General features: G+C 37.9%; 1 protein-coding gene across 2 annotated transcripts in view; it reads right to left on the bottom strand.

Annotated features, from left to right (window-relative positions):
• Positions 1-25,747, bottom strand: part of KAT7 (lysine acetyltransferase 7) — a 28,861-nt gene extending 3,114 nt beyond the window's left edge. Inside the window, exons 1-13 of one of the 2 annotated variants that reach the window (XM_051994774.1) lie at positions 25,576-25,747; positions 23,383-23,530; positions 21,485-21,661; positions 20,237-20,476; positions 19,037-19,119; positions 15,881-15,970; positions 13,253-13,351; positions 11,479-11,589; positions 6,665-6,856; positions 4,040-4,129; positions 2,565-2,705; positions 1,602-1,695; positions 372-518 (exon numbers count right to left, since the gene is read on the bottom strand). In XM_051994774.1, the coding sequence (XP_051850734.1) occupies positions 372-518; positions 1,602-1,695; positions 2,565-2,705; positions 4,040-4,129; positions 6,665-6,856; positions 11,479-11,589; positions 13,253-13,351; positions 15,881-15,970; positions 19,037-19,119; positions 20,237-20,476; positions 21,485-21,661; positions 23,383-23,530; positions 25,576-25,590 (1,627 nt within the window). In that variant the 5' untranslated portion in view covers positions 25,591-25,747. The remainder of the gene's footprint in view (positions 1-371; positions 519-1,601; positions 1,696-2,564; positions 2,706-4,039; positions 4,130-6,664; positions 6,857-11,478; positions 11,590-13,252; positions 13,352-15,880; positions 15,971-19,036; positions 19,120-20,236; positions 20,477-21,484; positions 21,662-23,382; positions 23,531-25,575) is intronic. The other variant, XM_051994775.1, reaches the window with a different exon arrangement.
• Positions 25,748-26,632: the final 885 nt, after the last annotated feature.

The following is a 26,632-nucleotide window of genomic DNA, read 5'->3' as shown; positions in this document are numbered from 1 at the left end:
TGCTACAGAATACTGGGTAAACAGATTTGAACACTGGGCAGAAAGAAATCTGTGTTTTGGAGGCTGTGCAAAAAATGATCAGCACAAATGGCTTAACAAGAATTCAAAAAGCTGGCCCTTAACAACTTGACGAGTTTATGAAGTCACAAGGACACCGAGCAATCTCTCAGGGCCTAGAGACTGGATTATAATATTCTCTAAGCCTCCCTCTGGTTCTAAAGCAGGTACCCTACCTGCTTTGCTTTAAGTGAGACTCCAGCACATTGGACTTCCATGACCTTCCCAGGATTACTCTCTTACTAGCTAAAGGTTAGGACACCTCTGCTATCAAGCCACTGACCATTGGTGCTCCACACATTCCATAAGCCTACCTTTAATAGAGATTTCTTTGCCTTGAAAATTATGCAAATATCTTAGCAACACTTCTTTCCAGTAACTCCGGTAGCTGATGAGGCCCAAATCAGACAATGGGCGTTCTGGAGAGCCAACCTTTTCTTCTACTTTGGAAAGCAAATAACCTGCCAAGGAAAGCAAAATCCGAATTGAGTAATTCTCTGTGGACCTGAATTCCTTAGTGATGACAACACGATGCCAGGGAACAAATTTATGAATAAATATAGTTAACCCTATCCCACACCCCACTACTCACTGAGGGTGGAGGAATGGGAGGAAACAATCTTTTTGACTCTTTAACTTGGAAAGAGATAAAATAATCAAACTCATTAGTTCAGTTAGCTGATCAGAAGTGTCTACTTTTCTGACCCAAGAAAATCACTCGATGAGCAGTGAGCGTTATACACTGTATATTTAAATATTAAATAGTACATTTAACAGAATTATGGTTAAAAAAAAAAGCTACTATCACCTACTTGAACACAACCAGCCACATGATCCTGAAAGTCACCCTAATACCTCTAATCTCAACAGCTCTCAGATTTGTTTCCAAAGCTATAAAATGGGAATAATGATAGTACTCACACTGTTGTACTAAATGAAAGAGATATGCAAAGTATTCCACAAACTTTAAAACATTATATAAATGCCTTAGCTCTTATTATTAAAATACCAGAGCCCATTAATCAGCTAGCTACTTTAAAAAAAAAAAAAAAAAGGTTTTATATATATACATAGAATGAATGCCAATGAAGGAAGATCCCACAGCAATGTCTCCAAGGAAAAGGTGATAGCAAATATTCTTGATAAAATACTTTCCTGATATAACTGTCTTTTCTACCTCTATGCATAAAGATCAAGTGTTCATCAAACAATTAGACACCATAAAAATCTCTCAAAACAGACATCGCTACTTTAATTCTCCTATGTGTAACCTGTCTCCATCACATTTGGAAGACTCTGAAAATGATACCAAAGCTGAGTGTATTGGAAAAGATCATCTCAAAAGTCCCTTCTAGATCTAAATTCTGTGATTCTTATCTCTTCCAGCCTTTGAATCTTACCTCACTCCCTCATCCCTACCTATGTCCAGGACTCAACACAATATGTATTCAATATGTGCGATGTGGACTGACATTTCAGCACTATCATGATCTCAGCAAATGCATGCGCACATGCACACACACACTCACACACCACCCACTTACTGAAATCAATGAGCATCTTGCCATAGCCTTGTCGCATGTACTGAGGCATGGTGAGGATGCAGGAAACATTATAATTGAGAAATGAATTCTTTTCCTGAAATCAAGAGAAAATAAATCAGAAAATCACAGATATCTAGAACCAGAGGGGTCAACAAGTTGGCTCAAGTCTGCCATGCCAGATACATGAGGGAAACAACGCTCACTAGGGAGGAGGAATGAGAGTTAACCCTGCTAGTTGGCTAGCCTCTTCCATGATGTTACAAGTCATTAATCCAGGGGTTTCCAGAGCTTGGAGATTTAAGGCTTCAACTCCATCATCAAAAAAGGGCTGACTCTGGCCCTTTTGCATCATGTAGTAAGTGGGGGTGATGTTGTGCAGACTGATGAGTCAGCCAGCTACCCTCATTAAAGAATAACTTCAAAAGGAGGCAGCTTACTAGGAAGAAAGCAATATAGACAATAATCCCTCCAGTCTAGATTTCCTTTGGAGCTGGGAAATCCAGACATTTGAAGGCTGAATTTGGATTATGTCCCTTAAAAAAACAATGACAACGTCACAAAGACATCTAAGGGAGTCCAGCTCAGGAGCCAGAAAAGCAGCTCCCAAGCTAAGACCACAGAGAAAGCAAAGATCAGGGAGATGTTCCCTCCCCCAAAACTCTATCCTACAAAGATATGCATTTGTTAGTTACCAAGCAGGAGCCCTTGGCCCAGTCACAAGCAGGTAACCCTGATAAGCCCACCCTGAAATGAGGGAATATGGGGGTTCTAATAAAGAAATGTACATTTTTTACTAGATAATCTCTGGCACGTCTCTGTAGGAAGAATTTTTGACAGATCCTAAGACACTCCCACAGTGTCTTTTTACTAATAAGTTACTAAGATTTAGTAACTGATACTTGATTAATATCTTCCTTCCAATAATTAGATGCATAACTCACATACCAAGTTATAAAAACTAACCTTGGAAAAGTACCCAATCAGGTGACAACCAGTGTTGTCAGCTTCTGTCATGACATAGAAGAGGAAGGGCTCCACATCATAATATAGTGTCTTATGGTCCAGGAAAAGCTTGGCCAGCAGGCAGAGGTTCTGGCAATATATCTGAAAGCAGAGAGATATAAAGAAGGACTGTGGTTCACCAGTCATCAGGCTAACAAGTTTAGAACTGAAGCTAAGACCCAACCATATCAATTATACCTAATCAAAGCATGATCAGCATGCTGAAGAAGAGAAAGCCACAAGCTAGAGAGCTTTATATCTAATCCCAGACTCACTCCTGAACTCTAGTTTCACATCTACAACTGCCCATAGTATATTTCAAACTAGATAGCCCTGAGATCTATATCTTGCACTCAACATAACCAGAAAAGAATTCATTATTTTACCCCACCAAAATCACTCCTCTACCTTCAATGTCATCTTTAACTGCTCCCTCATCCCACACATCCAATCTCTTACCATTTTTACCTCTACAATATCTTTAGTTTAGCACACACAACCGGTTTTCTTTCCTCATGTGGCCACCATTTTTGTTCAGGTTCTCATTAGCTCTCCCTTGGATTAATTGCAATTACTGCCACTGATCTTCTTAATCCAATGAAGCTACCACTTGCTATGTTATGCTGCCAATCATAGACTAACACTATACTTTCCTTACTCAGTAAACTCCAGATGTTCCCTATTGCCGCAATAATTCCATATATTTTTCTTGACTTTTAAAGCTCCATGCAGCTTATTCCTAAGCTATCTTTCTGGCTTCATTATTATTATCTACTTTCCCACACACTATATAGTTCAACCAAACTTGCTTTGTCTCTGTTTCTCATCTCCAAGCTTTGCACTGATGTCACACATGACTCAAATGCATGTCTTCCTTTTTCACCTCTACCTTACAGGATCTTTCACTTCCTGAAAGACACAACTCAGACACCACCTGCTAAAGGAAGCCTTTTTTCAATCTTTCTATATGCAACTACTAATGTCTTCTCTCCCTACTTGTTCTGGATTTATTTAGTATACTCTTCTATATGCAAATATCTCCCCTGAAAGGATGTAAACTTCTTGGGAGTAGGAACTGTTTTATCTCTGGCTTTATATCTATCACTGAGTACATAACAAAAACACTTAACAAATGCTTGTTGATTCAGAGAAGAGAAGATAATATAGTAAAAAGGGAGCTCAAGAGTTCTAATAATTAGTAATCTTGGGGCAAAGGTAAAGTATTAAGGCTAAAAATATAAAGCTCCAGGAGAATAAATAGAGAAGTTTGTCTAAACCAGCACAGCTTACTTCCATAACTGTTAATAAGTTCTGAAATAACTAAAGAAAGTTTATCTTCAGAGCTAGTTTTTGACATGGTATCATTTTAAGAAAATACTATTTTGTTTCCAACGGAATTATACTATCTCTGCTCCCGAGTCAGTCACTTCTTTTACCTTGTTCTTCTTGCCATCAACTTCAAACACAGAAATGGAGCCTTTACGATAGATCTCATCTCCTGGTGGATGTTTCCATACACATTTTGCCTATAAGAAAAGGAAATTCACATCAGTACATTGCTACTGAAAGTTTAAAGATAACACTAAGGCTAATTAGTCAAAGCTGAATAAGGCTTAAGGCTGAAAGGCAGCTGGATACATTTTGGGAGAACATTGATCTCCCCCCTCCTCCCCCCCCAAAAAAAGTTTTCTTCTAAAGTAACAGCTTCTGAAGTTACTACAAATTCCTTTAATTTTTACTGCAACAACTTTCTGGCACTATTTGCCACAGGAGATTAAAATCTTCCACTACATAAAAGTCAACTAAATACCCCACAATAAAATAAAATTCCTCCTGCCAATAGGAAATACATAAGCAGATTATTTCTGGCACTTTAAAGCTGCCAAACACTTCACTATCACCTTTACCAACAAACTTCACATCCCCACCAGAGTAGACAGGTTCCCCATTTTTCAATGAGTAAACTAAGCCATAATATAATCGTATGATTATTAAAAAGAGTCCTTCTTGGCCACAAGAATAATTAAAAGCAAGCTCTCAGAAAAGGCTGACAATCCCATACTTGAAAACCAGTTTGGAAAACCAATGGTCCTTGACCACTAGGGGGCACTAGCTACCTCTTTTCTTATCCTCAATCCAGCATTCAACTCCATTGGCAACATGGTTTTGGTATCATAGATCCTGGTCTAAAAAGGTTAAGTGCAAATAGAAATTTTTTTAAAAGTTCATTTGCATTTTAAAGTGCAATGGAGAACAACCTTGCTATAAAAAGGATTCCCTCTGTGCTCTTATTTTTGTGTAGCATGGAATACAGGAAAAAATACTAGTTTAGGGATCAGCCCACATGGCTTCTAGACTTAGTTCTTCTAGCTCTATGACCGGAGAAAAGTCATAACCTTTCTTCCTCAGTTCCTCAATCATAAAATGAGGGGATAGCCTAGATGAAGTCTAATGTGTCTTCCAGTCCTTATATTTTGGTTCAAAACCCAATGTTGGAGCAGCTAGGTGGTGTGGTGGATAGAATACCAGCCCTGAAGTCAGGAGGATCTGAGTTCAAATCTAACTTCATACATTTAACACTTCCTAGCTGTGTTACCTTGGGCAAGTCACTTAACCCCAATTGCCTTAGCAAAAGAAAAACACAAAAAAACAAAAAACCCAAAGTGACTTTTGCTCATAAATCTTTTTCCCTCATCCAAGAAGTGAACCTGAGGCTATGGATTATCTACAGCTAGAGGGGGAGGAAGGGAATACCTTCCCATAATAATACCACTCTACTCTAAGGGGGCGAAAGGGGTAAGTGAGGAATGATTGCCAACCAGGGTGGTGACACAAGGAAGAAAAATCAAAAAGTGTACATTATGAGAAACAAGCTGGATCTTCAGTATCTGAGTGTGTTTTAGAGGAAGATGAGAAATGTTAAAATTAAAGGAAGGCATTGCTCACCCCATTCGACTTCTTCCTCTCAAAAATGAGATACTTTAAATTACATAAAAGAGATTTATCTTCTGTGTTGCTGGAAATGCCTTTAAAAGGACATGTTACCCATGCTATCAATTGCAATCACCGTATTAAATGTTCTTAAGTTTTTTGTGGTCAAGTACTAGGGAATGAGTTATTAGGAAGTGGTAGATGTGTTAAAACGCAAGGTAGCAAAACTTATAAAAATTTCTAACCTAGAATTAGAGATCTCTTGAGAAGTTCATAGCTATAGTTTATGTGTGACAATCAGTCAAAATATAAGTGCTGTCAAATCCTTTTATGTTTTGAAGGACCAAGAGACATAAAAAGTGGCAGGGGAGAGTAAAACACTGACTTCAGTTTTACCACAAGATAACCCAATTTTTAAATTCATCTGTGTGTGAATAACAAAAGCAAGAGTCAAACACGCTTCAAGTTCTATGCCTTCATCCACTTGCTAAGTGGATCAGTGAAAAAATGCTAGCTTTGAAGTCAGAACGATGAGTTTGAATCCTAAGATATTTATTAAGTATATCAGATATTCTGAAAAAGTCACTTACCCTCACATCCTTAGTCTCCTCATCTATAAAATGAAGATAATGATAATAGCACCTACCTTGCAAGGTTGTTATGAGGACATAAGTGAGATAATTTGGGAAGCGCTTTACAAAACCTTAAAGAACCATATACATGTTAGTTATCATAATGATGAGTGAAAACTCTTTAGGCCTGAATACCACTAACTAGGCTGAGTAATGCTGCTAAATGCTGTGTGTGTGTGTGTGTGTGTGTGTGTGTGTGTGTGTGTGTGTGTGTAGAGAAAAAAGGGAAAATAAGCAGATCAACAAAAGAAAAGGAAAATAAACAATCATAGATTATGAGGAGAGTATAAATAACTTCCTCCAATACTATTTAATGGCACCTATGTCACAAACTGCATCCTTCTGGGTTGGAATACTTTAACCTACTCCTGTAATAGTTAACCTACTCCTGAGGCCTTATTAGTTAAATATTATCTGTAGATTTCAAATGCCCAGATTTCTTTTTAATATAAATAATTTAATGCTAGCTCTAATGCACCCGATAGTAAAGAGGCTTACCATGTGTCGACGAAGTATTGTTTGGCTCTTCATGTATTTGAGACAGAATTCGCACATATAGAGCCGTCCCAAACGTGCATACTCTTCTGGATAGGGCGAATGGTACCAGGTATCTAACTCATATCGTCCAAAGGCAATTGTTTTGATCATGTTGCTGCCCTCTGTGATTTGGCCCTGCAGCCGCAACTTCTCCTATATCAAGAAAGGAAACATTAGAGAGGAAGACCCGAGTTCAATATCATCATAATCATCAATATCAGAAAGCCCATAAAAACCTGATTATACCTAATACTGTGCTTGTGCTGTCTATACTAAATTAAAGCGTTTCTAAGTGGAGATGTAGGTGGAGACAAACATAATTGACTAACTATACACACATAATGTATGGACATCATCTCTACATTTATATTATCTTTGTACTATAAGTATTTTATTTCAATCTGATATTCCCTATAGTCATCAGAATGAAAGGTCCTTATAATTAGTGGAACCCAATAAAATGAACTAAAATGAAATATGAAAGATCTAATCACTAAATATACATCCAGCACATCCAGCAATCCAAAATCCCAAATGATACTCAATTCTTGGTTGTTAAATTACCCCCAATTATTGTAGCTGAGAAATGGCTATAAAATAACATGTCTAACTATGTGTATGTCAAGATCAACATGAAAAGAAGAATAAAGGTTAGAATTTAGGGGAGCCATGAAAGTTCCACCCCTAGAGGACAGGGTCTCAGAAAATGAATACCTTTCCTCTAATAACTTAAGATTTACTATTTAAAGCTCTTACTTCTCTCTTACTTGAAAGTACATAAATTTTACCAGGCTTCCAAAAGACTACCTGCTAACAAGGCTTTTATGGAAATGTTTTACACAATTTCACATGGACCTTCTAAATCTCACTAGGACAAAAACAAACCTACTGACAGAAAAAAGAATGAACAAGAAATGACCATGACAGAGCAGATAGAAAAACACCAATACATCACCACCTAGCATTTTAGGATCTTTGAAAGGGAAAGGCCCAATCCTGCAACACTTACAGTCCCTGCAGATCACAAGAACACTCCAACTCACAAGAACACAGTCATCTGAAGGCACTCCATTGAAGGACAAATGGCCCTAACAGCACTACCTAGTAATCCCCCCCCAAAGGCATCACTGGATATACATAGCTTTGATTGTTCATAAAAAACCTAAATCATAAAGGAAGAATACGAAAGATAATTTAGCCTAGGAAAGAGAAAAATGTAATGTATTGTGGAACTATCATATCACCCCATATTGTCTTCCCCATCTTGCAAAAGGATTATGTTCTAAAAGGCTGGTGGGTAGATTTGTCACTGTATAAACTTTTTTTAAACTATATTTTTTTTCCAATTACACGTAAATACTATTTTTACTAAAGTTTTGAATACCAAATTCTAGCCATTTCTTCCTCTCCTCTCTTCTCCCTGAGAAGGTAAAGCAATCTAATATAGGTTTCATTGTATAAACTTTATTAGTCATTTTCCTACAGAAACATGCTAGTCAAAATGTAAAATATATATAAAGGTACTGTTCTAAAAATACTATGCTACCATTGGTATTAATACAAAGTATAACAATTTTTTTTTAATAGAAAAACACATTCGAAGTTCTAATTACTAAAACTCATTCAAAACATCTTTCTTCCTTCCTCCTACCATCCAAGCCCTTGGTCTTTCAACCTGCCAAACAGAAGGACTCACTCCCTTAGCTCCACACTACAGAAACAAAAAGGAAAGAAGTGAATGAAGTGAGAGATGGGAGGCCATAGAAAACTGGAGACAAGGACCATTCTGTCAAGGAAAACATTCAGGAGCCCTTTTAGGCCTGGACTGGAATCCTTTTTTTCCCCTGTGGATCCCTAATACTGGCCTATCTGCTTCCCTTTCTCCTGGTATCACTTTTCAAAAAGTCTTCCCTCATTTGTCCAAATACAAAACAAAATCATTCTCACTGCTTCCCTAGAAGAACAGTTTTTTGGAACTTTAAGAATTTTACTTCTAGTAAGGAGTAAATCTAGGATTTTATCATAGTAGAAACTCTGGGCTGACACATGCTACTTGACTGAGACTAAATGGAGGCTGGGAAGGAAGACAGGAATAGGAGAGATGCCTAAGGAGGTGCCCACTCTCTTTTTGTTTCCTTTCTGACACCTCATATGTGATCCCAATTTGAAGTAACAATCAAGGATGCACACACACAGAGATTAGTAAGTATGTGTAAGAGGAATAGAAAGGTAAGTATTTATGGTACTATACAACAGTCAACAGAAGGGAAAAAGAAAAAGAAAAAAAAAAAAAAAGGCAGCAGGAAAAAAGGATATTTCCTGTGACCACATAGCTCAGATGACAAAAACATAAGACAAAGGTTGCCTGTCATTCCAAAATATGGTTTTTGTTGTTTTAATCTAGTGAAAGCAAGGTTTTTTCCAAATTATAAGCTGAGAAATACTTGTGTTTTTCATACTACAAATAGGGATTCTATGAGGAAATTATGATGTTAGCATTATCTTCCTCTCCAAAACATGAAATTACACATCAAATACTTATTTATGTGTGGCCATTTGGGGGTATAAAAATAATTGTGGTTTAGTAGTCCAAAATTGTTTCTATGTAGACTATTATATTTTTTCTATTTGTGACATTCCCAATTTATATGACCCATTCTCTCTACAGTGAAACAGCAAGCAGGAGATACTCCTATTTCATTAGAGGGGAAAGGGATATAGGTGGTGTTTCTATATATATCTTCCTCTTTCTCCTATCCTACCTTCCCCATATAACTCTTTATGCCTCTTCACTCCAAGATCTTTGTAACTTATTTTGATGTGTGACTTTGAGAGTTTGGAGTTTTTAGATTTTTCTGTTTGAGATATAACAGAGAGTAATTGACAGCATTATCACTGAAGAGGTACAAAAAGTGAACTACCATTAACTCAATGACGCTCCTTGTCTTTAACATACACTCTATAATCATATCATCACTAAAGGAAAGGGATTAACACAAGCTTATTAGAAAAATCTTTTAGTAACTACATGAAAAATTAGTATTTGAAAATAATACATTTGGTGTGATTTTGGCAGCATTTACCTAATTCTAAACCAATAACTAGGTCCAATATCTAGCAAACCTAGAAGAAGAAAAGGTGTAAACTAGCTTGAGATCCTTCCTTGACTTTATTTTAGAAAGACTGCAGAGCTCAGAAATTAATGCTTATCAGAAGATAGGATCATGAAATGATCCTAACACTGAGATGAATTCAATGAAAAACTTGAGACTAGCAGAAGAGTCTCAATCTCTTGAAAATAAAGTTAAGGAAAAAGATTATGCCCAGATGCCAATCATATCACCCCATATTTAAGAACAGTCCTAAATACAATATCATTCTGAATAAATTTTATGTATCAAATTTTAAACAAGGACAAAATAGGGAAATGATTCATTTTATCTAAGTTGCCAGAAATTTTCATCTAGACTATACAGTTGTCATAATACAGTAGAAAAAGGAAGTGCTATGGAATGGGGATTAGTTGACTGGGTTTAAGTATCTGCTCTGCTCCCAGCAAGCTGTATAAGTCACCTAAACTTTCTAAATTTCCTTACCTATAAAATGTTTCAAGGTCCCTTCCAATTAGAATAGTTTATAGGATTTTAGATAGAAAAACTCACCTCTAGATGTTACTGTCACGGCCTGACTTAGTTCTAGTGATACCAAAGTGATAGGAGTGGAATGCCATGGTTTTGGAGCCAACAAGAAACCTCAGAGGCCATCTGGTCCAACTACCTCATTTTAAAGATGAAGAAACTGAGGCTCAGAGAAGCTAAGTGACTTACTACCTAAGGTGGCAAAGCTAATAAATGTCAGAGATGTGACTGGAACTCAAAGTTCCACAGATGTTCCAGCTCCAGAGGCAGTGCTCTTTACTACCCATGTGACCTCTGGAAAATAATTTCATCTCTTTGGCCTCAATTTCCTCAACTACAGATTGAAGGAATCAGTCTAGACCATCCCTAAGGTCCTGTCTAGTTCTAGACATACAATTCTTAGTGTTAGAGAAACTGTAGCATTCCCCAGGATTTAGGGAAGGAGAAAGAAAAGGAAAAAGAAAATACACATCCAAGTGTCAGATGCCAAAGTAGGGAAAGGATGTGAAGTTCCAGAAGTGCCATTGTGCAGCAGTAATGCTCCTAGGCTAGATTCCTACTCTAGGATCATAGCAAATATCTACCATGCTATGGAACTGGTTTCTAGATGCCAAAGTGTTGAAAAGTGAGCAAGAAAACAAATGAGGAAGGTTTTCCTGGCAATGTGGCTGTTACCACAAAGCCAACTTCTTTACATTTTCAAAATGTAAAGCAGAATCTATTAGGAAATTCCCCCCACTATTCCCTATACCCAATGAAGACAACAAAAAAAGAGAATTCGTTTCACATTAAAGTCAACTTTGGAACACACCTACTCTTTAAAGTCTATTTTCAATCTCCCACAAAAAAATAATTAACAGAATTTTCTTAACACTGCTCAACAATTCTATTTGGGGCATCAAAAATAAATGATGAAAGGCTTATTAATGGGAATCCAAACAAACAGTACTTTGGAAATACATAATTCTGTGGCAACAATAAACTCAATAGCGATCAACAAAAGTGTTTTATCTTAATGAAAAAATGTATTCCATTTTGGCTCTGGATCAACTAGATCTCCAATCACTCTTCATAGATGTTTCTAAGTATCCTTTCCTTAGTGACTGTTTTGACTTCCTAAGGGATTATGAGACTCACCAAATCCTCTGATGCTCGAGCTTGTGCCCTTCGGAAAAGGTCCAAATCATACTCGCTGGTCAGGTTTTCCAGGAGAGGCTCCCGGGTGCTTCCATAAGTTTGTCTGTGCTCCTAAAAAACACCAAAAGACAGCATGACACCTTCAGGCTACTGGTACTTGGACCCACAAGCCTTCTCAATCCAAGTCTGCCAGAGCCATTAATAATCTTTTTTGTTTTTTTCAAAGGACCTAATGATCCAACATAATGAGCTAGTCATGTCAACCTTAAAGGCACACACCCTTAGTGAGGACAAAACTCAAGAGGCAACTAGGGTAGGAGCTGAGGGTAAGGGATCAGGAAAGGCCTCACATAAGAGATAGATGATGAGTTGAGCTGTGGGACCTAGGGTTCTCAGCAGCACAAATTGCTTTGGTACAAAGATTTAGAGACAGGAGATGGAAGAGGATGTGTGAGATACAGAAAGAAAGCTAATCTAGCCAGACCAAAGAGTACATACAAGGGAATAACTGACAATAAGGTTGAAGCCATGCTGTGAAGGACTTTAACTGCCAAAGGGCAGTGTGTGTATTTGATTTTAAAGCTAATGTGAAGCCAACTTGAGTGTTTATTTAGCAATAACAACAGGATCAGACATGTTTTAAGAACAACACTCTGGCAGCTGTATGAAAGATTATTTTAAAGAGAACGAAAATTGAGATCAAGAAAGTAATTAGAAGGCTATTGCAGTAGCCTAAGTGAGAATTGAGAGTGGCCATTCAAGTGTCAAGAGACAGCAAGCCAAGATATAGTAAAGGTAGAATCAAGTTTTAGCAACTGAAATATGTTACGTAAACAAGAGTGAGGAAATGAAGAGGACTCCAAAGTTATGAATCTCATTGACTAGAGGATGGTGATGCTCCTGATTTAAAAAAAAAAAAAAGTGAAGTGAAAAAAGAGCTTTGGGAGAGGAGGGAAATAATGATTTCAATTTGGGATTGTTGAGTTTGAGCTACTTAGAATAAGTAGAATATTTATATCCAATGGACAGGTGGGAGTGGAGAGAGACTAGGGCTGAAAATACAATCATGGAAATCATCTGCAAAGAAATAACTGAACTCATGGGAGTTGATAAAATTACCAAAAAAGAAAGAACAGACATAAAAAGAAAAGAGGCCTTGGGTAGAGAACCGAGGTTAGAAGACAGCATATAGATAACCTAGCAAAGGAGATTGATGAGCAAAACCAAGAGAGGGCAGCGTTATGAAAATCTACAGGGGAGGGAGTATCTGGGAGGAGATGTGGTGGACTTTGTCAAAAGCTGCAGTGAGTTGAGAAGACTGAGAACAGTCATTGGATTTGGTCTAAGAGATCACTGGTAAGCTGGAATGAACTGGTTCAGTTGAATGAAGATGTGAAAAGGAAGGCTATTGTGGGTTGAGGACACAGTGAGAGAACAAGTGGAGGCAAAGAGCTAGAACAGTTTTTTTAAGGATGACAGCTTAAGGGAATGACAGAGCCAAGAAAGGATTGTTTTCCTAATAACAGGAATGACTTGTGCTGATCATTCACAGTTCTTAAGACCCAAACATTATATTACGTTCTATTCACCTCCTTTCCCAACATCAACAACCCTGGTACTGAGTTTAACAGTAACTTCTGCTGACTTTCAGTGATCTTGCATCCATACACTTTTAGGTAATTTCAAACAAAGTATAGCAAGCAAGGAATGTCTAGAATCAAAGATATTAAATGTCTCATAAGGTTTTAGGAAAATAATGCATTTACTATCTTACCATATATTTCTCCTTCTGCTCTTTGCTCAGTCCAGAGTTCCTCTTCTTCCTGAGCTCAGCCACCTTCTCCTTATACCGAAGCTGCCTTTCTGTTGGTGCCTAGAAAGGAGCACAAGAAAATTATGAAATTGAACAAATTCAAATTTGGAATCAAACTAACTATGAAGACATGGAAAGCACTGAAATGGTATCCAAACAAGGGGATAACTGCAGAACAGTTACTTTGTGAATCTTTGTGGCAAATTTTAAAATTCCAAGTGATGCACATGTAAATACAGATATAGACACACACACATGTACATATGCAGACACACGCACATATATGCACAGACACACACATGCAAATATACACAAATATGCACACAGATGTATGCAGACATACAAACACACATAGCTATATCTTCACATATATATGTATACATACAGAGATAGACACACACATGCACACACAGATATGCACACATATGAATACAAGCCCAGATATACAGACACACATATATGCAACATATGTAGATATACAAACACAGAGATAAATCACGCATATGTACATAACACAAATATACAGACACATATATGGATACATACACACAGACACATTTATCATTCCCTCCATTATCATTTACAACGATCCTGGACTTCCTTCCCAACTGTGATCAAATGATCACTTTTTCTTCCTGTAACTTCAATCTCATTCTCTTCTGGTTCTCCAGCTACCTCTCTGATTATTATGTTCTCTGTTCTCCTTTTCTCTGGTGCCCACTTTGGTTGGATCTAATTCACCCTCAGAGTTTCAATTATCACCCTATATTTAAAAATGACTCCCAAATCTGTCTCCAGCTGTGATTCTCCAAGTACTTGATGAATATATTCAACTGAACATCTCAGTGACATCAAAGATGCCATCTTCCATTCAGAACATTCTTTCCTAACTTTGTACATCTGTTGCATTTGTCAGTTTGCCCCAGAACTTTAGGGCCATCTTTTACTTCCACCTCCCTTTCATTATCCTTCATCCAATCTTAACAAATCTACTTACATTCCTGCTTGTATTTGTTTCAATCATCCTAGTTTGCACCATCATCACTTCTCAAATAATTGTTAAGAGCAGTCTTAACTGATCTTACTATTTCCAATCTCTTTTTTCAATAATATATTCTTTATGTCACCACTATTGTAATCTTGCTAATTTACAATTATCCTTTCTACATCAAGGGGATTAGGATCATAGCACCTCCATAATCTGAAAAATCAGTGTAAATTTTTCGACCCACTCTTTATATTAGAAAAGTCTGAAATATTATGGTATTAAAAATATGTTGACATTATGGAAAGCTGTACGTATGTTTTATGCATTTGAGTTTCTAAATTGTTTCTGTGTTGTCTACTACTAGCCTTCTGGTATCATCTACAGTTTCTGTAAAACTCTAAAAAAATTCCCTTTTAATTTCTTATGTTGCCCCACAAAATACTGAAACTGGAATAGGGAATGTGGAATGTAGAAGAGATAATTGTATTTTATTTTTATTTAATGTAGTTTAGTATTTTTCATGGTTTTAATTCCCTGTTAAAAAAACTTCAATTCTTTCTACTTCCTATGAATAAAATACGAACTTTTTAGCCTAACATTCTCCAATTAAGCTCAAAACTACTCCCTCAGTTTTATTTCACAGTATACCCTTCAGTCACATCAGGTTATGTATCTCTATCACATGCTTCCTTTGTTAGCCTCTGTACTCTGACTCCATGCTTGATACAAATCCCACACAGACTTACCCATCCACCCCTCAGAACCCCAATCATCTCTACTTATTAATATCCTTCTGTTCCTTTGAAATATAACTTGGATATGATGTCTTGTGCAAAACCTTTCTTGATGTTCCCAGTTAGAAGTGATCCATCTCTTCTCCAACTGCTTTTGTCCCTGCTTTTGAATTTTCTTACACACTAAGTAATTTCTTGATCTGTGTTAATTCTTTATGTATATATCTCATTTCTGATACTAAAATTTAAGGTCTTCAAAGACAGAAAATGTCTGTTTTCATTTCTGAATTCCCAGGCCTATACAGAGTTATAAATGTTCACTGAAAAAGTCTGCCTTTACATATATAAAATTAAGAATGAAAATACTATTGCATTAATTACTTCATAAGGCTTCTATGCAAATCAAATGAAATCACTTAAAATACTTTTAAATTCTAAATTCTATAGAAAACTGAATTATAATTCAATATAATTCCTACCCCATGGATCCCACCAGTCAGGGAATAAGATCACAAAACTAAATATATAAACATTTGGGGAGGGGAGTTCTTATAGCAAATTATCATTTTTCTCACAACTGCCTTCTGAGGTAGAGAATTGACAGCTGACATTTATACAGTGCTTTACAGTTTACAAAGCCTTTTCTAATGTTTATACATTTCTTAAACAAATGTGCAGCAAAGTGTTGGAAGCCAATCAAATATAAGCACATAGGAAGCAAGGGACAAGTGCAGTACCTTGGTCATCAAACATAAACTGCATCTAATGTGGGCGAGGCCCATACCTAGCTGCAAATATTAAGCTCCAAAGGAGACCTGGGACGTGTCACAAAATCACGAGTGGCCATTACGCTAGTAAGGCACTCACCTGGTGCCTGGTTGCATGCCTATTGTTGTCATCTTGCCTGTGGGATAGCATTCTCTCTTCTATCTGCTTATCCCTGCTCTGTGCTCTTACCTGGAAGGGAAAAAAACCCCCGACTACCATTATGCACACTGTGAGAGTAGGCATTATAAAAAGTTCAGACTACAAATCATCTGAAGCATAGAAATAAATTTTAATAATAGGTCCTAAATTTACATAACACTTTTACAAAGTGTTTTAACTCTACTTAATCTCATTTTGTCATCATCATATGCCTTGAAATCTGTAGGATAAGGGTTATTTATGCCTTTTCTTTTCTTTTCCAGAAAGAGCAGTGAAAGACCAAAGGGATAAAGTAAGTAGAGCATAGTCCTACAGCTAACCAGGTACACTCAACAATGAAACCATGTCCTCTGACTTGTGATCTAGTGTCCTTTTGATCAAAAAGCCAGTATCCATGAACTGGAAATGTGGCTACCTGCTTAAGCCCCTCTTACATTCCCCTGGAATTGGGACAGGGAATACTGAGCCATATGCACATAACCATTCCCTCCGCCAACATCCTACAGATATTTAGGGCAAAAATATCATCAGGAAAATTCAAAAGTAAAACCTTTTCTTCCAATTTTTTCTTACTACCTGTTCAATAAAAGAATCAAAAATATCTACAATAGATTGGCAGGGGAAAGGCTAGACAACAAGGAGTGGAGAGGGGAAAGTGGAGAATGAAGAAAATGCTTTAAGGAAGACTTTTTACATCCTGTTGAATAGCTTTTACTGCCCCCCAAATAATTTTGGAAAACTACTCAATAGGAAAGCTAGAATACTCAGAACTGCAAAGGACCTCAGAAGCCATCTAATTCAACTCTCTCATTTTATAGGTGAGGAAATAGAAGCCCAGAGATGTTTGCCCAGTCTCGGGCAGGTGGTAGTGGCACAGCACGGATTTGAAACCCAAGTCCCTTGAGTCCAAATTCAGGACTCATTCCTCATTACTATTCAGCCTCCCTTATGTTTTGAAGTAACAATATCTCTGATATCAGATCACTCTAAGTCTTGAAGGCTGTAAGTCATATGAATGCCTATGTCATATAAAGAAATGTTGATGATTAGCATTTAGAAAAAATAGCAGATTCAGAGATAATGCAAATGTATTCAGTATTTGAAGTATAGCAAGTGGAAGATGAATTAAGACTTGTCCTGTTGAGCCCCAGAAGGCAGACAAAAAAATTACTGGGGGCAAGGAGGAAGGGGAGGGGAGGAACAACTACAAATGGGTGAATTGAAACTAGGATGTTGGTTAAAAAACAACAACCACCTGATAAGAATTAGGTGAATATAAAGGGAAACAGGTAGCTTTGAGTGCTACTGGTTTCCTCTTCCTTGAAAATTGCCTCAGTTTCCTCATCTGTATACTGAACTAGAGAAGAAAATGGCAAATCACTCCAGTATCTTTGCCAAGAAAACCCCAAATGGGTTCACCAGGAATCAGTTAAAAATAACTGAACTACTATTAGCGCACATGCCTGTCTCTTAAGGATATGCTACCCTCTTCACAAGACAAGGAGGAACTCAATACCTTTTTTACTTGTACAGGTCATTTACCTTACCAACTTTTGAACTAGAGGATAGAAGATCTATTCTCTTCTTTCTAACTGGGCCCCAAAGTAAAACAGACTCTGAGGTTAGTAGCAAAGTTAGTAGCAAAGAGTTTACTGACCTTCTCAGTCAAAAGATTTAGGATAGAGAATCAATTTCAGATTTAAAATAAAAATTTAAGTTTCCTCTGACTCTCCATGAATATGAGTTAACAAGGAGCTGAAAAGAACTGTATTGTTTTATTAAAAACTCAAAAATTGGTGAACCAGCATTTATTAAATATATTTCACATCAGGCACTATGCTTGGCATGAATGATAGAAAAAAATGAATCAAAAATGACAGTCCTCAACTTGACTTCTGGACTTCCAAACTACACCCCTTTCTAAAGCTAGCTCACTGTGGAACTTCCTTCTATGCCTGGAGCCTCCCTGCCAGCCCCTCATCATGGAAGGTCCACTCCCCTTCTCCCTTTGGTGAGCTACTTCTGGAGCCTCCATTTTGTGAAGATGCTGAAACTATTGCTATTCCTATAGATATCAGAACCACCTTCCCACCCCACCTCCCCCAGCTCCCATTTATGTTATTGTTTCCCCCTATAGATTGTAAACTCCTTGAAAATAGAAACAATGTTTTTGCTTATATTTGTATCCTCAGTGTTTTACACATGGCCTGGCATATAAGTGTTTTATAAATGCTAGTTTCCTTTTTTGTGTTCTTCCTTTCATTCTATTAACATAGTTACTTTTAAAGCATAAGAAGTTAGTCACATATAATACACTTTATGTTTTTAAACTAAACTTCTCACATCTATGAGAACAAAAATGTAAAAAATTTTCTAATTTGTTTTCACTTTAATAAAGGTTTTTAAATTTCTAGAAAGTTTACACCTTTAGTTGTACAAGGCAAAAAACATTGTCAGGTAGTAGGTTAGAGTTAAGAGTGCAATTTATGGCCAATGACTGGGATTTTTATTTGAAATTAACTCCCTCAGAAAGGGAGCAAAGAAATGACATCAAGGTTTTCTGCCTAGAGCACTACAGTCTCACCAGTTGTGCTGACCTACCCAGATACTTCAGAAGGAACCCATTCAGGACCCAGGCTGATCATTTAAGCCTTTTTAAATAGTTCCTGTTTATTGAATATTTGTGAGATAATCTATGTAAAGCACTTTGCAAACCCGAAAAGCACTATATAAATGGTAGCTATTATATTAGAAATGCTAAACTCTGACCCCCCCAAATCACAGTTTTCTAACTACATTCTTAAAAGCAGCAGCAATTCCCAAGCATAAAGATTGCTTCAAAGTTTTAACCAAGTACCTACAGGTAGCCTATGAACAATGTTCTCTGGAAATTTAGAAAATATCATTTGTTGGTAGTTGAGAAAGGGAAAGAGCAAATTTTAGACTATAACCTGGATACATGAATTATTCCAATCAGTTCATCCATGTACAACTTATTAAGCAAATGAAATTGAAAGGACTTCCCCAAGTTGCCTTTGATGTGGAAGTTCATTTGAACTCTAAAGGTTGATGTTCTATAAAAGAGAAGTAAATTACCTTGCATTCATCAGCTGAAAGATTATGATACAGTGGGCATCCAGATATGGAGAAGTGTCTTTCATGTTTCCCTGTTAGATGCCCTGTGGAGAAAACCAGTTTTAATTTTAATTCTGGACAAAGAATGCCTTATGCATAAAGGAAAGACTTGGCCTTCCTGAGAAGGGAAAAAAAAGGGAGGTTTCATTTGGTCAACAACAAAGAAGCTCACAAATAAAATACTTAAAAGGCAGTCTTCATTGTTTAGATGCAGCCATTCTAAACTATCAGTAAATTTGAATCAAATGAGGACTAAAGTTGTAGAATCTCCTTCCCACTATTCTGTCAAATGAAAAGGCTTCACCTGAATATTTGACCACAAGCAATATGTTCAAAAAACCCTAAATTATTTAATGCAAGTCTACATCCTTTCAGGACCTAAGAAGTAACTCTTCCCACTAAAGTGTAGTAAAGAAAGAGTTATCTTACTTTACTATAAAGTAGTGGTTCTCTTAAATATGACCAATGGAATTCTCTCTTACGTATTATTATTTGTAATATGTTAATGCTTACACTTTGGTTGCATAAGATGATTTACTTATGATAATTAAAAACATCTCACTGACATTTCCCAAAAAAGCAGTATCATTCTTTCCATTCATTCCAGTGAAAGGTGGTGTTTGTTTGAAGTAACAAGTGGAACTAGGTGGGAAAGACAGTCATTGGGGATTTTGCTTCAATAAAATGGCTCATATTTTCAAAAAAATTATAAGAACCATTATCCTAAAATATCAAGCACCAAGGTACTAAGAACAAGAAACCACATAAAAGGATCATGGATTTGGATTTAGAAGGTTTAATTAGGAAGTCAAATCCAAGACACAGAAACAACATGGCAAATTCTACACTCTACTTTTACCTACCTATCTGCCTTCAAAAAGCAGTGACTCTCCACTCTATTCTACCCTGAGTTTGAATTTGAACAGTAACCTACATCGGGAAAGCCCCTTATTTCTTTCTGCAAATGTAGAGCAGTTCACTTAAGCAGATTATATAAAATTAGATCTCTTGATTCCTAAGACGTTTCTACAATATGAAGAAACTTTCTATCATGTGTAAGTCTGTCTTATTATTAAAGACTTTGAATCAAGACAGGATGTAAATTATCTGGTTCATTTTGACCCAAAGAGGAAAAAGAACAACAAGATACAAGGAACAAACCTAGAGAGTTACAGCCTGGAGTTGGGCACTTCATATTGAAATTGTAGCTTTCATGGAAGCGGCGGCGCTTAGGGCGATGAGACAGGTCACTGCCAGAATCCTTTATGGACATGTCCTTGGCAATACTTTCATCATGGGACACATTGGGACTGGAGATGTCTATGTCAGACTCAGAAGAGGGTGCGTTGCCAGTAGGAGTTCGGGGTGGAGACTCATCATGATCTGCTGTGTTCTTAGTATCTAATGGAAAAACAAGTGGTAAATTTCCAAAGCACATTGTCATAACTAAAGCCTACACTTAGTTATGCAGATAATGAAGTATGGATACAGTGGCAGTCTACAGACCAATCAAACAGTCTATGGACCACTCAAGTTCTTTGATTCTGTAACTTCACCCAACTGATCAAGGCCCTTTGGCCATTTCACTGATCATTAGAAGGACAGAAAAAAAACAAAAGGAAGAGAAAGAAACAAAAGTCAATTTTTTTTTTCCTAGTGAGTAGTTTTAGCTAAATTTTAGAAATGTATTCATTTTTATTTATCTGGCTCCCTCCCCAACTACAAAAACCAAAGATAATTTACATTGGCTAGAACTTAAAAAAAAAAATCTATTGTCAGCCCATTCACTCCTTCCAGTGTAATATGCACAAGAAATAAGATAAATTTAATCAACTACCTTTACAAGCAGAAACCACCGGGAATGGAAGGTTGGCTTACAGGGAACTTCTTGGTGGGGGGGAAACAGAGCATGGTCTGCATCAACCCAAATGTCCAACTTACTCCCAAGGCTTCCAGAGTTGGACAGAAGAATCACTATCACAATGAATTGACATGCCCTACTGCTGATGGAAAACATTCATCCATAAGTTCCAACACAGACATTAAGTGAAACAGTTAGCCTCATTTGAATGGACTCTAAAAGACAGAGCTGGTACCAACCTCCTAGGTCCACCCTACAGAAGGCCCCCAAAACCCCAGATGACCAATGAAGCTATCTGATCTCCTTGAGATCTCTCAGACTGGAATCAGCTGGATAGTCAAAGAAATTCTGGAGCCTAAAACTTATCCATCACCAAACTGTCCTCAAGGAGGGGCAAGCAGAACACCAGGTAAATAATCACATTCCTTACTCCACAGCCAATATCATGTGGTTCTCAGATATTCATTTAAGAATAACACTTCACCCTTGTTAAAAAACTGACCAGTTTCTCTGCAAAAGCCCTGAACCATATATATTTTCCCACTCACCTCGATCTGAAAAATCAACCACTTGCTCAGTTTCTGAGCCAGATGAGCGAGTCTGCCGGAGTGGGTATTTTTTGGGTGTTACAGGCGTGGGCTGCTGTTGACTACGGGTCACTCTTCTAGTGGAATAGGCTGGCTCTTCAGAGCCAAATGACTGCAAATTCCGAACCGGGCTAGAATCTGGAACCATTAGGGAAAAAAAAAACAAAAAAACCCAGAAATCATTAAATAAATTCCCTGATTCCTACCCACCCAAAAGCAAATTAATTTGATGCAGGTTCCATTTCTGTCCACAAGTTATACAAGTATTAGCTGGGCCCAAATCAACAAACAACTATAGGCCAGAGAGTAGAAGAAAATATGGAACCAAAAGTTTAAAAGATGAATGTTAAACAAGTGAAAAAACTCAGCTCAAGCATTACCTTCAATCTGTTATCTTCTCTTCCTAATTTCCCTGTCTACCCTGTTTATTTTTTTAAAGATATATTTACATATATTGTCTCCCTCAATACAATGAAAGCTCCTTGGAAGCAAGGAATGTTATATTTTTGTCTTTGCAGCACACAATTCACAGTTGAGGCAATAAGCTTATAATCAAAAAACAAGGAACCAGGGGCCCCAAAACATCTGTTCCCCTCATATAAAGTGGTAGTCCACCTACAATGCACAAATATTTTCTTATCCCAAAACAACTGCACTCTTAGTCACCCTCTTGGACACTTTCAAACGTCATCGTCCTAATGGATTTACAGACAAGGGCTTGAGCTATTTAATTTTCTCCAGATGTCCCACATAGAACCATACACATAAAAGCACTTCAATCCTGATAGGCAGTAAAAGCTGCCCTGAAGCACTAAAAACTGGATTATCCCATGAGTCTCCAACTTGACACTAAAACTCAAAAGTCTTTCCAAAGTAAAGGGAAAAGAAAATGCAAAACCCAATGTTTCAAGAGGAAAATCTATGATATGGTCCCCAGAGTATAAAACAGTCTAGGAAGAGGCTTTGATCTCATTTTCACTGTGTTGCTGTTGTTTAACATCCACAACTTCTGGTGAACTGCTAACCACCCTGAACAAGGATAGTGGGCCTCTCCAAGAACACTATGTCATTTCGTGATCCTTGCATTTGGGGAGCAAGTCAAATCAAGGAGAAAGGAAATAAACTTCAGCTGGAAACAAAAAAAAAAAAAGTGAAATCAAAAGCAGCAACTGTGAAGGGTCTTGAAACTTATTTCTGTGTCTGATGAGAAGGTATTTCCTATTAATTTCTGTAGTACATCCAACATAACCAAATGCTCTAAAATGCTCAAAACACAATCAAGTCTCCAAAACAAAAGGTCTTCTTACTTTTGTGCTCTGAAGTATTTGCAGTCCACTCCTTCCCCCACCCTACCCCCACATCTTTCTCAAGTTGGTTCTAGGTCAAGAAAAAAGGGATAATCAGAGATGATCACAAAAAGGTGTATATATTCACAATTATATGTGTTTATTCCCTTCGGGAGATAAAACTGCAATTTCATACAAGTTCTATTGGAATATATCTATTGGATACCCATTTTGAAGAGGAGAAAATTGGTCTAAATGAGATTAAAATCATTGAAGTAATCAGCAAGTCAAAAAGTGATTATTATTTCTTCCATCAACTTCTTTATGCATTAGACTAGGGGCAGCATTTCTCTTGACATATGGATCAATTAAAAAAAGATGTTCCCTAACAGTATCACTATTAATGATTTGATTTTTAAACAGTAATTTACCCCTGCATTATATAGCACACTCAGTGCAGTGATCCCCCCTGTTAAGTAAAGGAATAGGTTCTCTAAGCACTGGACCAATATGATGATTACCAACCAATCACCTCTCTTCCTACAAGTGGTCAAAAAGAACAATGCTCTTTACCTTGAGAACTCTGACTCAGCCTGGCTGAAGATCGGGTAACTCGAGCAGATCGCCGGGATGTCCCATCACTTTCTGAACTATCTGTATGCTCAATATCTGTAGAGAAATCGGAATCTTCGGTTCCATCAGAACTACTGCCTGCATTCCTCTGTAATATCACAGATCCAGACATTAGCAAGTGACCATATCTTCATTGGATTTGTATTAATAACAGAAGTAAAACAATTATGGTTACTTTAAGTATATAAAAGTCAAACTCAAGGTATGCACAATACTTTTTTACTAATGTAGAGTCAATTTCCCTGAAATTAGTACATTTCATTTAAGTAATACAAAGGCCTTTATTTAGTCCTTAGATGAATAAAGTGTGGTTGCAGTATCATTAACTCTGTTTTAAGAAGTCCCTGGGAAGATATGAAAAACTTGACCATCAGTTCCACACTCTGAAAATGAAAACTACCAACTTCAAATGGCTGGATGGTTGTGACCAAGAACTCATTAGGTCATGCTTGAGAAATTAGTGTCAGGTTCTTTCCCTTCTGACTCTAAAAACAGCTTTTGTTTAAGTCCCAATGTTACAATGTCATGATGGAATCTCTCACTCTTTCTAAACATGTCACATTTGAAAGGAACCAGACATTAACTCAAAAATATGAGAGCCTATGCTCTGTAGAACAGCATTTCAAGAAAAAGAATGCAAGCCAAATTAAATAGGGAAATTCCTTCTCTCCTCTTGAAGTTTCTCAACATAAAGGTTAAAAGGTGCTCAAATAGCACATCAATAGATGCAGCCTTTTTGGCACCATTAACCATTAATTACCACTTTCTAAATATCTTCAAGAGCAAAAAGCTCAAAGGTAGACTGCTGTTTTACTAATAGTGCTCAAACACGATATCCCCCTCCACAGCAGACATGTATTCTGTTGGATCTATGATCTAAATAATCAACTAAGAAGCTATCCTTTTACAACTTATCACCAAGTTAAAGGATCCACTCAAAAAATCTGATGATCTATAAGGCTATAACCATCCCAAATTTCACTTCAAATTCTATGAAGATCGAATTTTTAAACTCAAATTTATTAATAAAGAGTTTCTGCAAAGACAAGTTGGAATGTCCATAACCTGTCTAGAATGTTTTCAAGACAACACACCCAGAAGAAGGGCAGTTATGGGTCAGGAGTACCTACAATTATCTAGATGACTGGTCAAATTATTCCATCTCTCTGGTACTGTTTTCCATCAGTAGAATAAAATGAGGTGATTAAAGTGCACTGATAAAGAGTGCTAGGCCTGAAATCATTAAAACTTGAATTCAAATCCAGCCTCAAACTAGCTTTAGGACCCAGAACGTCATTCAACTTCTATCATCTGTAAAATGGGAATAATAGTGTCTACCTCCCAGGGTTGTCTTGTGAAGTGTTTTACAAGGCTTAAGGCTGTATAAATGCTAGTGATGATGATGATGATGGTGGAGCTGAGCTTAAACCTATCTTTGAGTTTTGCTTCCCACCCACCTACCCCATACTGTAACAAGTACCACCCCCCAGACTGTGGTCAAGACTCAGCATCAACTGCCTGGAGGGGGCGGGGCACAGTCTCAGGAGGGGAGAGTGTCTCCTCAACACAGAGCCCCCGCAGCTTTGTTATGTCTCCCATCTGGGAAGGGATAAAATCTCACAAAGCCCCGCCCCCCACCAATCGCCAGAGCGAAGGGAGGAAAAGAAGTTTTTCCAACCAATAAGCACCCCCACGCAGCTAAACCAGGGGCGCGCCCCCGCGAGACAGACTGCCGGGACCAACCAATCAGAAAAAGGAGGAGCATTACCACTAGCCAGTCGGGGCCCAGTAGGGCTGGACCGGCAGCCGCCCCCGCACGCGGGGAGGTGACCGTTGGGCCCAAACAGGCGGCGTGGCCAACCAATGAGTGTGGCTCTCCGCATCGGAGTGACCAATTGAAATTCAGAAAGGCCTCAGTTCTAGCCAACCAGAAAACGGGAATAGTGCAAGCCAAGGCCGAGGCCCGTATCTAGCCCGCATTTTCCTGCCGGACTCGGGCAGGGAAAGTAGCTCCACAGCTGAAATGTGTGGTGCAGAAGGAGGGGATGCAGCCGCTACGGGGCGGGGCCAGAGTTCATGCAGCACACCAAGCTGTCCTCAAGAACCCGCCAAGTACCCCAGTTTTTCTCTCACCTTCCTTCGCGGCATCGCCGCCGGCTGCGGCCCGGCGGTTCCGACCCGGGCAGCAGCAGCAGCAGCGTTAGCTCCGGCGGGCTCCGTGGCGGCCTTTTTAACGGTCCCAACTCTTGAGGACGAGCTTAAGTCCCCTCCTGCCTCACAGCGTCTCTACCCTAATGCGCAGGCGCTTCAGCCAGCGGCGCCTTTCCCTCAACTTCCGGCTAGGAATATGTCATGTGACACTGTTGACCCAAACCGCGGCCCGCGACCGTCCCTTTGGCGGTTGAGGGCGGCTTCCGCCATCTTGGACTTGGGCAGAAATTCCATCAAATGGTGTCATTATAGTAGACATCTTTGGTTAGTAGAGACTTTGTATGGCTTGTTTAGTCTGCCATCTTTGTTTGGGGCAAAGAACCTTTAAATAATTTGTCGTTGAAGTTCAAGTTCCTCTCATCTTTATCGTGGGCAGAGTTTGCCTCCAGGGATTATTAATTTAATGGAGACAGGAAGGAAGCCCTCCTCTCCACCCACCCCGCCGTCCATCCTTTATTTAACCCTTTTATGTCTTTAAAAAAAAAAATGACGTTTCTGAATTAAACTGCGTTGCAAAAAAGTCCAGATTTATAAGGATGAGTCATTTCCTAAGTGATAAATGATTAAAAGACATGAACAATTCTGAAAAGAAAAAAGCCAAACTATCAAAAGTAATATGAAATAATAATCTATTAATACTTAGAGAAATGCAAATTATCTGAGATTCACTTTAGAGAAATTGGCAAAAATGGCAATGTTGGAGAGTTTGGGGGGAGAAGGGAATTAAGTATATTAATGTCCTGTGGGTGGAGTTGTGAATTGTTGCATCTTTTCAAAAGCAATTCCAAAAGCAATTTGGAACTCAAAAAAAATTCATTTAAACGGGGTATATAATAATATTACTGGACTTATACTTCCAAAGAGATAAAAACCTGTGTGTATAAACATAAAAGAATTCATTTTGTTGTGGCAAAGAACTAGGAGTGTTCCATCAAGGAATAGCAAAACCTGGAATAGGAGTGTAAGACATCAACTACGG

Source organism: Antechinus flavipes, chromosome 4 (genome assembly GCF_016432865.1).
Source record: "Antechinus flavipes isolate AdamAnt ecotype Samford, QLD, Australia chromosome 4, AdamAnt_v2, whole genome shotgun sequence".
In the NCBI taxonomy this organism is placed as follows: Eukaryota; Metazoa; Chordata; class Mammalia; order Dasyuromorphia; family Dasyuridae; genus Antechinus; species Antechinus flavipes.
The sequence above is the reverse complement of the archived record's forward strand: the minus strand, read 5'-3'. Positions and strand labels throughout refer to the sequence as shown.